The sequence below is a fragment of the Erythrolamprus reginae genome, chromosome 7, assembly GCF_031021105.1.
Source record: "Erythrolamprus reginae isolate rEryReg1 chromosome 7, rEryReg1.hap1, whole genome shotgun sequence".
Classification (NCBI taxonomy): Eukaryota; Metazoa; Chordata; class Lepidosauria; order Squamata; family Dipsadidae; genus Erythrolamprus; species Erythrolamprus reginae.
In genome coordinates this window covers 2,475,306-2,487,491 of record NC_091956.1, presented here as the reverse complement: position 1 = coordinate 2,487,491, position 12,186 = coordinate 2,475,306, and the positions used below count along the sequence as shown (strand labels likewise).

Sequence of the window (12,186 nt, the reverse complement as noted above, 5' to 3'; positions counted from 1 at the left end):
GTTGGCTCTTCTATGACATGTGGACTTCAACTCCCAGAATTCCTGAGCTAGCACGATTGGCTCAGGAGTTCTGGGAGTTGAAGTCCACAAGTCATAGAAGAGCCAACTTTGCCTACCCCCGGGACAGTACAGACCTCTTAGAAACGGGGTGAGGTCGACTGTAGATAATCTAAGGTTAACATTTTTGGGGCTTGGGGAAGAAACCACAGAGTCGTGTAGTGCATTCCAGGTGTTCATCTCTCAATTGCTGAAGTCGTATTTTCTGCAGTCGAGTTTGGAGTTTGGACTCTGGGAGTTGAAGTCCACAAGTCTTAAAATGACCAAGTTTGAAGATATCTGAACTAGAAGACCTCCTTCCATCCAGCCCTGGGATTCCATGATTCTATGGAACCAAAATTTGAATAGGAAGCAGGAAGAATTCTCTGCTTGTGATGCCATCAAGTTGATTTATGACATCAGAAATATGGGAGAATTCGACAGGATAATCTTAGGGAGGGAAGGAGGGAAGGACCAGGAAGATTGAAGAAGACCTGGCTCCACACAGGCTCCAAATGGCCCTCAAAACTGGTCTTTGGGGTCATCCCTATGGAAAATGACTTGGCCCCTTCTGTCTCTTTCTTGCAGGTTCAACCAAACCTGGAGGGCTGAATGGGAAACAGGGAGCCTGAAGCTCTTCGTAGTCCCCCATCCTGACATCACGTGCAATCGGAGAGAAAGGAGGAAGGGATGAAGGACAAGAGAGAGGATTGGCTGAGCTCAAGAAGATGAAGGTACAGCAATGGACCCATTGGCTACCTGTCCTGAACAACCTCGCTGGAACGGGAGGCAGGAAGTGCTTAGAAGTTGAGACTTGGGAATTCGAAACAGGCTTTTTGACACCCGGGGTGGGCCTCAAACTCCCAGAATCCCCCCAGGCATCATGTTTTTAAAAAGGAGAACTCCCAGAATCCCCCAGACGGCATGCTTTAAGAGGGGAGGACTTCAATTCCCAGAATCCCCCAGCCATTATGTTTTCAAAAGTGTAAACTCCCAGAATCCCCCAGCCGGCATGCTTTAAAATGGGTGGACTTCAACTCCCAGAATCCCCCAGCCAGCCTATTTTAAGATGGGTGGACTTCAACTCCCAGAATCCCCTACACAACAAGCTTTAAGATGGGTGGACTCCATCTCCCAGAATCCCCTACCCAGCAAGCTTTAAAATGGGTGGATTAAACTCCCAGAATCCCCCACTCAGCAAGCTTTAAGATAGGTGGACTCCAACTCCCAGAATCCCCCACCCAACAAATTTTAAGATGGGTGGACTCCATCTCCCAGAATCCCCCAGCCAGTCTATTTTAAGGTGGGTGGACTCCAACTCTCAGAATCCCCCAGCCAGCAAATTTTAAGATGGGTGGACTCCAACTCCCAGAATCCCCCATCCATCATGCTTAAAGATGGGTGGACTTCAACTCCCAGAATCTCCCAGCCAGCATGCTTTGAGAGGCATTATCTCTCCTTGTCTCTCCTTCAGAGCCATCCTCTGGACTTAGGAGAAACTCCATCTCCGGCCGCAGCTGCCGCCTTCTCCGCCATGGATCTTTTTGAGACATTTGAAGAGCTTCTGGACGTGGTGGTCTGCATGGCCTTGCTCTACTTCCTCTCCCAGAGTTCTCTCTTCCTCCTGTATTTGTACTTCCTGGTGCCGCTGGCCTTTTTGTTCCGGGAGGAAGAGGAAGGGGAGGGAGACGGAGAGGACGAACAATCTATACCCGAAGCTCAATAAACAAGGCGGTGGGACCTCTTGCGATGGGTTGGGTCTTGTGGTCCAAGTCTCCTTGCCGGACGCCTCCATGCTACATTTTCAGGGGTCATCACTCTTCTGTCTCACACAGCAGCCGGTCAGTAATTAACCCCAAATTAATCCTCAGACGCAAGATTTCCAAAATGAACAAGAGTCTATTTACAATGAAATTTGTTGAAAAGCACAAACGAGGACAAAAGAATGTCTTCCCACTGCCAAAGTTCAAGTGAGAGGCCAAGTTGATAAGACAGATTCCCAAACAAGTGATTTCAAAGCCAAGGATTACTTACAAGATTCTTAACCCTATAATTATCCAGAACTACAGCAAGGTTTGTTTGAACAACAGGGGTGTGTGGGACTCTTCACATGTTCTCTTTCTCCAGAGGAACAAACATTGGCTTTTTGTAAAGGACGCCTCCCAACTCCTCCCCTTATGTACACCCTGAAAATGCAGAGCTGTGCTCGCTTCCTTTTTCTGAGCTTTCTTAACTGCTCCTGCCTCCCCTGCATCCTTCTTACCCGTACATCCAGGATTGGGTCCCTCATTTCCTCTTCCTCCTCAGACCAAGGCAAAGGCCCAGTTGGGGGCTTCAAATCCCCAGTTGGGGGTTCTGTAGCCTCTCAGGCTCCTCACACCCAGACTCTCCCTCCTCCTTCTCCGGCTCGCTCTCTGACTCCTCTGGCAATCACACAGACTGACCGTGCCCAGATGACCCCAGTTCATCAGGCTCAAAGTCCGTTGACACAGGACCTGGCTGTGAGCCAATCACAATACTCATCTGTAGTGGGCTTCCACCAGTACAGTAATTTATTTATTTGTTTGTTTGTTTGTTTGTTTGTTTATTATTTGATTTGTATGCCACCCTTCATCGAAGACTCGGAGCAGCTCACAACAGAAATACAAACTACAAATCCAACGATTAAAAAAAGCAAAACATTTTTAAAGCCCTTGATTAAAAACACTCATACAACCCAAACAAACCATACATAAAACGGAGCGGCCGAGGGGAATCAATTTCCCCATGCCTGGCAGCAAAGGTTGGTTTTTAGGAGTTTGTGAAAGGCAAGGAGGGTGGGGGCTGTCCTAATCTCTGGGGAGGAGTTGATTCCAGAGGGTTGGGGCTGCCACAGAGAAGGCTCTTATCCTGGGTCCTGCCAGACGGCATTGTTTAGTTGACGGGAAGGCCAACTCTGTAGGACCTAACCGGTCACTGGGATTCGTGTGGCAGAAGGCGGTCCCAAAGATATTCTGGTCTGATGCCATGAAGGGCTTTATAGGTCATGACCAACACTTTGAATTGTGACCGGAAACTGATCAGCAACCAATGCAGACTGTGGAGTGTTGATGTGACATGGACATACCTGGGGAAGTCCATGATTGCTCTCACAGCTGCATTCTGCACGATCTGAAGTTTCCGAACACTCTTCAAAGGAAGCCATTTGTGAAGAGAGCTTTGCCCCATGGAACGGCCTTTCTCACCCTGCCCCATCCCTTGTTAAGTGAAGGGGTTAAGCACCTCCTTGAGGTGCAGTGACCAGAACTGTACACAGGACTCCAAGTGGGATCTCACGATCGTACAGAGGCAATACAACTTGACAACCTATTCTTGATTCCCTTCCTAATCATGCTTCCCCATTGGCTTGGCTCCTGAGGCCCGTGACTCTTCCTTGCTCCATTTGTGACATCAAAAGCCAACTGGACATCCACTAAGTGAGCTTCAGAGCAGGCCAAGGAAGAGCAGCTTACAACCTTCCGTGGGGCCGAAGGGGGGAAGATCTGGGTTAGGAAGGAGGGGGGACTGGGCAGGACACCGGCATCACTGCTAGAAGCCATGCAGTGAAGAGCGAGGTGTGTAGCGAACATCTACCCAGGTTGGGAGCTGAGCTTTGGAGGAATCTCTGCAGGTTCGTCGACCTCATCCATCATCTGTGGTCTACCAGGACTACAACATGACCCATCCTGTCGTGAATCTTTGACTTTGGTAGTAGCCAAGGTAAGCCGGGACTGCAAAAAGCACTAGAACTCACTATCTCCCACTGATTGGCATAAAGTCACCCAACTAGAACTCACAGTCTTCCTTGTGATTGGCTCAAAGCCACCCAGTTGGCTTTCAGGGCTCAGGCGGGACTAGAATCCCCAGTCTCCTGGCGATTGGCCCAAAGCCATCCAATTGGATTTATGCCAAAGGCAGGACTAGAACTCAGCATTCCTGATGATTGGGCCAAATGCCACCTAGCTGGCTTTCATGCCTAAGGCAGGACTAGAATTCACGTCTCCTAGTGATTGGCCTAAAGTCACCCAGCCAGCTTTCATATCTAAGATGGGCTAGAAGTCATCCCCTCCGATTTCTAACCTGCTTCCTTAACCACTGCACCAAATTGACTTTCTGTAGCCAAAGATATCCTGTCCCTAATGCTGAAGGCTCTCTTTTGCCTCCTGGTGGGAGGATGGAGTTATTGTTAGCACTCTGTCCAACAGTTGGGTTGGTAATCTATAAACAAGCCGACAATGTATGGTTGTATGGATTGATGTAATATAGCCTTAAAATGTATGCTAGGTTCTGATGGGCTGTAGTATTGCAAGTGGCCATAAGAGGGAGGTAGAGACCATGGTTTGGGTGTTTCATTCTGTTTGGCTCTGATAGCGATCTTTGTGTTATACTCTGTTACTCTGATGTGTTTGTAAGCTGTAATATCTTTGTTGAATGTACAGAGGTCCCTCTACTTACGAACTTAATTCATTCCGTGACCAGGTTCTTAAGTAGAAAAGTTTGTAAGTAGAAGCAATTTTTCCCATAGGAATCAATGTAAAAGCAATTGGGGAAACCACAGGTAGGGTGGAGGCCCTGTTTCCTCCCAGGAGATTCCTAGAGAGGCCCCACGGAGGCTTCTCCCCACTTTTTCTGGCCCTGTTCCTCCCAGGAGATTCCTAGAGAGGCCCCACGGAGGCTTCTCCCCACTTTTTCTGGCCCTGTTCCTCCCAGGAGATTCCTAGAGAGGCCCCACAGAGGCTTCTCCCCACCTTTTCAGACCCTGTTTTCTCCCAGGAGATTCCTAGAGAGACCCCACGGAGGCTTCTCCTCGCCTTTTCCGGCCCTGTTCCTCCCAGGAGATTCCTAGAGAGGCCCCACGGAGGCTTCTCCCCACTTTTTCTGGCCCTGTTCCTCCCAGGAGATTCCTAGAGAGGCCCCACGGAGGCTTCTCCCCGCCTTTTCAGGCCCTGTTTCCTCCCAGGAGATTACTAGAGAGGCCCCACGGAGGCTTCTCCCTGCCTTTTCCGGTTAGAGTTTCAGAGGCTCAGGTTTGTAAATGGAAAATGGTTCTTGAGAAGAGGCAAAAAAAATCTTGAGCACCCGGTTCTTATCTAGAAAACCTTGTAAGTAGAGGCATTCTTAGACAGTGGTACCACTGTATATGACAAAGACAAACTGGTGAAAAGGTTATTGTACTTCTAAAAATTGACTGAATTGAATGTGTATGGCCTGGACTGTTTATTTGGACTGTGCTGTTTGTAAAAGTAAACACTATTGGTGCTGTTTTGTTCTCTGGAAACGAATGCAGATCTTTCCAAGCAAGTCCCCATGGAAAGTGCGCGGCGCATCCCGGAAGTTGAGGATCTCTATCTCTGACGGGGTGTTGGATCCCCCGCAGGCGTCCCCAACGATGCATAAGCCACGCCACATCCAGGGGGCCGGCGATGCCCTGGTCCGCCCGGACATCGCTCCCAAAATGGAGCACCTGTTGAACATCCTCCTGCTCCTGGCCACCGTCCACTTCCTCCTCCAGACGGCCCTCTACCTCTCCTGCCTCTTCTTCATCCTTCCCATGAGTTGCGCCTTCTCCAACGTCATCTCGGGGTAGGAGACCCTGCACAACTGCCGTGGGCTTGGGGCAGAGGTCCCGGAACTTTCGGACCAGACAGTGGAGGGGGAGAGGGGAACCGGGCCACGCGAGAAGTGAGACACCATGCACATAGCATGCTCACACAGCTCTACTCGTGTGAATAGCGGGCCGGCGCACACGCAAAAGTGGAGTTCCGCAAATGTGTGCACACTGACCCACCTTTCGCATAGCCCAGAACTAAATAGGCCACGGCTTGTGGACAGCTTGGTGCGGCTGTCTCTACCCTCGAAAATTGGGTACGTCTAGTGCAGGGGTAGGCAAAGTTGGCTCTTCTATGACTTGTGGATAGTGATGGGCGAACCCAACGGTGTTCGGGTTCGGCAAGTTCGGACGAACTTCATGCAAAGTTCGGCCGAACCCGAACGGTCCGTGGTGCCAAAGTTCCGCCCCTGGAATCCCATCATTTTTTATTTTTACGGATTTTTAATTTTTATTTATTTTTATTTTTACGAAAAAGGACGCCGCAGTGGCACTGCAAGCAAAGGGCGACTCTTTCACGTAAAAATATTTTATTTTTTTTTACGTGAAAAGACCTCCCTTTGAAGAAGCTGGGGAATCCCTCCCACGAAGAGATTCCCGGGGCGGAGATTTGATGTCACGTATACCGGCAGATTGCTAAGGACGCCAAGGTGATCAGTTCCTGGAGTAGTAGTTGCTTGGAACAAACTTCCATCAGATGTGGTTGGTAAATCCACAGGAACTGAATTTAAACATGCCTGGGATAAACATAGATCCATCCTAAGATAAAATACAGGAAATAGCATAAGGGAAGACTAGATGGACCAGGAGGTCTTCTTCTGCCATCAATCTTCTATGTTTCTATGTTTCTTTGCTTCCCATATTAGACATACCCAGCTTCCAAACTTGGCCATCAAAGATGGTGGTGGACCACCATCTAAAAACCCATCATTTCCCCCATATGCTTTAACTTTTAACACCATATCCTTTAACTTTTAAGCTTGCTTGCTCCACCCAACCTCTCGTTTCCATTCCAGGGGGAACACCGTGGGCCCCAATTCTTCTAACCAACTTCAAGTAGCACCTCACTTGGGTCAAGGGGCCGCCCAGAATGCCCAGCCCGCGGCCCTTCTCCCCTATCTCCAAGGGATTGAGGACATCCTCATTTCCATGGCAATCGCTTACTTCCTGGTCCGTGCTGGGCTCATCTTCTGCAACCTCATCTTCATCCTGCCCCTGGTCTTCTTCCTCAAGGATCTCGGTTGTCGTTGAGGAGCAGCCATGAATAAAAGGAAAACTCTGGAAAACTCTGAGCAAGTATTAATTTTTCGCACACTACAGGACAACGGCCCCCTCGCACTGGGGGAGGTTGAAGGGGAACCGAAAAACCGTGAGGACAACTCCTTAAGAGTTGGGGATCTCATACTTTTGACCACTTTACGTTGGGTGGACTTCAGCTCCCAGAATTCCCCAGGCAGCACACTGGCTGTTGAATTCTGGGAATTGAAGTCCACTCATTTTAAAGTCAGTGAAGTTGAAAAACTTTGCCTTACAGCTATTTATTTATTTGTTTGTTTGTTTGTTTGTCTATTTATCTATTTATCTATTAATTTGATTTGATTTGATTTGATTTGAATGCCGCCCCTCTCCGCGGACTCGGGGCGGCTAACAACAGTGATAAAAACAGCATGTAACAATCCAATACTAAAACAACTAAAAAACCCTTATTTATAAAACCAAACATACATACAAACATACCATGCATAAATTGTATAGGCCTAAGGGGGAAGGGAATATCTCAGTTCCCCCATGCCTGGCGGCAGAGGTGGGTTTTAAGGAGCTTACGAAAGGCAAGGAGGGTGGGGCCAATTCTAATCTCTGGGGGAAGTTGGTTTCAGAGGGTTGGGGCCGCCGCAGAGAAGACTCTTCCCCTGGGTCCTGCCAAGTGACATTGTTCAGTCGACGGGACCCGGAGGAGGCCAACTTGGAGGTTTTCTTGGAGACGTTTTATGACCGAAGTAGAGAACATCATTAGTGCTGGAAGAGTGTGGGGTTGATAAAGAGGTGGAGGAGGGATAGGGGTAGGGGGAAGAAGAAGAAGAAGGAGAAGGAGGAGGAGGAGAAGAAGAAGAAGAAGAAGAAGAAGAAGAAGAAGAAGAAGAAGAAGAAGAAGAAGAAGAAGAAGAAGAAGAAGAAGAAGAAGAAGAAGAAGAAGAAGGATGACTGTGGGGTCCTTGTGGCTCTCTGACTTGGTGGCTTTCTTGCAGACATTTCATTACCCAACTAGGTAACATCATCCGTGCTAGAAGGGAGCAGAGTTTGTTTCTCAGCTTATATTTCTTGGGGCCAAGCACAAGAACAGGGGTCCCCAAATTTAGCAACTCGTCAACTTGTCAGCCACGTGGCTGGGGAATTCTGGGAATTGAAGTCCACAAGTCTTAAAAGTTGCCGAGTTTGGAGACCCCTTCATTGATCGTCCTCCAAAGTCCACTGGTTCCTTCTCCCTTCTCGGATGGGTTGAGTAGAGGAAGCCAAGCTTCTATCCCTGTGACAGGAGAGATCGGTGACACAGAAGATGCCACCCGATTGGTCGGTGACCTCAGAGATGGGCGGGGGCTTCGCTCGCTGCTTCACAATGGAGCTTCCAGGAGAGAAGTTGGGAAGCTGACGATGGATCCGTTGAAGATCCACAAATCGACCGGAGGGATCTTGGATTCCCGCCATCGTTCAGCTTTTCCATTCTGCGGGTGAGATTTGGGCCTGCTTGGGGAGACGTTTGGAGCCCATGGGTCAAAAGCTAAAATATCTGAAGGGCTGCCCGAAAGAAAGAGGAGGTCCACCTATTCTCCAGAGTCCCTGAAGGTAGGAGGAGAAGCAATGGATGGAAACTAAACAAGGAGAGAAGCCACCTAAAACTAAGGAGGGATTTCCTGACAGTGAGGACAATTAACCAGTGGAATGGGCGGCCTTCAGATGTGGTGGCGTTTTGAGAAGAGACGATAACCATTTGTATGTAATGGGATAGGCCAAGGGTAGGCAAAGTTGGCTCTTCCATGACATGTGGACTTCAACTCCCAGAATTCCTTAGCCAGCATGTTTGGTTGTAAAGTTGCCAAGGTTGGAGACCTCTGACTTACATGACCTTTCTGGCCTCTTCCAACTCTATCATTCATGGCTAGCTGAGGAATTCTGGGAGTTGAAGTCCACAAATAGTAAAGTTGTCAAGGTTGGGGGACCCCTGAACTATGTTGGTCTGTTCAGAGAACACTCTTCATCTGGGGACGATAGGCACCCACTTTCTAGGTATCTGCATTACTCAATTAACCCTACAGAGTAGATTGACTCACCAGGCTTCTTCTCTACCCATAACTTGCCAAGGGTAACATTTTAACTGAGGTTAGAATGTTATGGAGGTGAAGTTTCGATCAAATGTTTATTAGTTTATCAAGATAGGAAACGCAAAAATAGAAAAAATGAGAATAATCATCATCATCTATCTATCGAAATAATTATCTCTCTATCTGCCTGTCTATCTACAGTATCTATCTATCTATCTATCTATCTATCTATCTATCTATCTATCTATCTATCTATCTATCTATCTTCCTGCCTACAGCGTGTCTGGCTACTCTTTTTAGTTGGTGTTGACGTCTGGGGGAACCCAGGCAGAACACCTACCTATCTACCTTCTATCAATCATTATCATCATCTATCTAAATATATCTATCTATCTATCTATCTATCCATCCATCCATCCATCCATCTATCACCTATCATTCATCTACCTACCTACCTACCTACCTACCTACCTACCTACCTATCTACCTTCTATCAATTATCATCTATCTAAATCTCTCTCTCTTTCTCTATCTATCTATCTATCTATCTATCTATCTATCTATCTATCTATCTATCTATCTATCTATCTATCTATCTATCTACCAATCATTATCTTAATCATCTATCTAAATCTATCTGTCTGTCTGTCTATCTATTTTTCTAATCTATCATTTCTGTCTTTCTATGTATCTATCTATCACCTATCTAGTTATCTTTCTTTCTCTTATCCATCCTCCACCCACCCACCCATCCACCCACCCACCCATCCATCCACTAGCCCATCTATCCATCCGTCCATCCTGTCCCTATTCCATCTGGACCATCTCTAAACTTCACAGCTTTCTGACCCATCCACCCAATTCTGATTCCCCCCCCCCCAGAGAACCTGCTGCCTGGTGACCCGTCATGGTCTGGTCCATCTTAGGAGCCCCAAAGGAGCAACAGCATGTGGGAAACGTTAATCACCAGCTTCAACTTCTGCCTCCTGATCTGGTCCGTCTACTACTTCTTGGGGAACGAGAGCGCCCACGAACAGTTCTGCAACAACTTTGGGATGGACCCGCTGGCCTTCCCTTTTGTGGATGTGATCCGGATCAGTTCCAACCTTAGACTCAGTATCTACTACTACATCATCTCGACTTTTCTCCTTGTGTTCCTCTGGGCTGTCTTATCTCAGGTCTAAGGAGGCAAAGAGTCCTGAGATCCTGGTGGGACATCAGATGCTTCTCAGGGAAACCAAAAGAACCTGTGAGCTTGTGCCACACGCGGTAATAAAGTCACCAGATGCTTTCGTGGTCCTCTCCCCTCCCTTCTTTCTCTCTGTTTTAAATTTAATTTTTTTGGATTTTTTTTTTAAAAAAGGCCTGTGACTGTTCTATCCTTGAAAACAAAGGAGGAATACACACTCTTAATACAGTGATACCTTGTCTTACGAACTTAATTGATTCCAGGACGAGGTTCATAAGGTGAAAAGTTCGTAAGACGAAACAATGTTTCCCATAGGAATCAATGGAAAAGCGATTAATGCGTGCAAGCCCAAAACTCACCCCTTTTGCCAGCCGAAGCGCTCGTTTTTGCACTGCTGGGATTTCCCCTGAGGGTCCCCTCCATGGGAAACCCCACCTCCGGACTCCCGTTGCCAGCAAAGTGCCCATTTTTGCACTGCTGGGATTTCCCTGTTGGGATTCCCCTACAGCATTGCAAAAATACGGAATCCATCCATCCATCCATCCATCCATCCATCCATCCATCCATCCATCCATCCATCTATCTATCTATCTATCTATCTATCTATCTATCTATCTATCTATCTATCTATATTTCTACAACACCCAACTTGACTTGTAGGGTCAGCTGTGCCTCTAGTTGGGTTTGTGACATCAGTGGTCAAGCAGAGATGCCCCTCCTAAGGTGGGCAGTCTCCTTTGGCCGGGGTGGGGAAGGGGAGATATTATACCTCGCTTCGTAAATGGGTCCGGGGTTCACGCACAAAGACGGACCCGGAGAAAACATCCAATGCTGAACTGATTTTATGACACAGGTAAGGTTGGCTGTCCAAGGGGGAGCCACTCCAGGTTTGATGGTTGCCAGCTGCTTTTCAGAGACCTTCCGAAAATTTCATCCAAGCTCTGGTGAGCTTGGCAGGTTGAACTTCATTGTAGGCGTTGAGCTTGACAGCTTCTGCCCAAGGATTGAAAGGGGTGGGGTAGATAATTGATCCAAAGGCTTGGCCCTCTCCAAGGGATCCTTGTGGGACCTGTCCATCATGTTTTTATGGACCCAGATATTGGGGTGGGGTGGGGTTTGGAATTGATGGTTTGAACATATTTGGACCATTGGCTGGGTTGAAGGTAAGCTACAGTTGGTTTCAAAGGTTAAAATGAGAGAAAAAGTGTATTTCTACAACTATATTTCTCAACCCTAGCAGCTTTAAGACAGGTAGACTTCAAATCCCAGAATTCCCCAACCAGAGAGGCTTAAGGCCTCTTTCTCAACCTTAGGAACTTTAAGACGGGTGGACTTCAGCTGGCTGGGGAATTCTGGGAGTTGGAATCCACCTGTCTTAAAGTTCCTAAGGTTGAGGAAAGAGGCCTTGGTCCATATTGCTTGGAATTCTGGGAGTTGAAGCCCACTTGGAGATTGATCCCTGCCTTCGGGGTCACCTGAATCATCTAAACCCCAGGGGTCTCCAACCTTGGCATCTTTAAGAGTTGTGGACTTCAGCTTTGCTGGCTGAGGAATTCTGGGAGTTGAAGTCCACAAGTCTTAAAGATGTCAAGGTTGGAGACCCCTGATCTACAGTAAATGATGCTTTGTGGAACCTTCTTGGAACTGCTAAAACGTTCAGCAGAAGGCAGTGAAATGTCTTCAAGGAGAACACTGACATTTCTTGAGAACTTATCATTCAAGTTGTCTAGGTCTGACCTGGTTTGGCTTTTTCCAAGTTTGCTAGGGGCTAAGCCATGTGGGAGGGGGATTGAGTCAAACGACTGTCTCTCTCGGCTCCAGAAAGTTGGAGATCTGAAGCCAATGGCAGCCCCTGCAGAGAGGAAGTGATCCTAGATGGGTTTCCAGGGAATGGGACAACTCACCATGGCCAAATTGTTCTAGCCAACTCACCGTGAGACAACATGACATTGGCCAGCTCACCGCAGGACAATTTAACAATTCTATTCAATCACTGAAAATGAATAAAATTATTTTAA

The 12,186-nt window shown here is 47.6% G+C and overlaps 1 protein-coding gene across 1 annotated transcript; it reads left to right on the top strand.

The window, feature by feature from the left end:
* Positions 1-764: 764 nt before the first annotated feature.
* On the top strand, positions 765-6,939 carry LOC139170014 (uncharacterized). The gene is made up of 4 exons (XM_070756716.1): positions 765-770; positions 1,511-1,678; positions 5,432-5,637; positions 6,679-6,939. Exons 1-4 carry the CDS (start codon positions 765-767, stop codon positions 6,911-6,913), a joined length of 615 nt encoding a protein of 204 aa, XP_070612817.1. The 3' UTR covers positions 6,914-6,939.
* Positions 6,940-12,186: the final 5,247 nt, after the last annotated feature.

Coding starts and splice junctions, on each gene's coding strand:
- LOC139170014 (XM_070756716.1), top strand. Junction 1,679..5,431: donor TCCTGTATTTGTACTTCCTG/GTGCCGCTGGCC, acceptor GATCCCCCGCAG/GCGTCCCCAACGATGCATAA. Junction 5,638..6,678: donor TTCTCCAACGTCATCTCGGG/GTAGGAGACCCT, acceptor TTTCCATTCCAG/GGGGAACACCGTGGGCCCCA.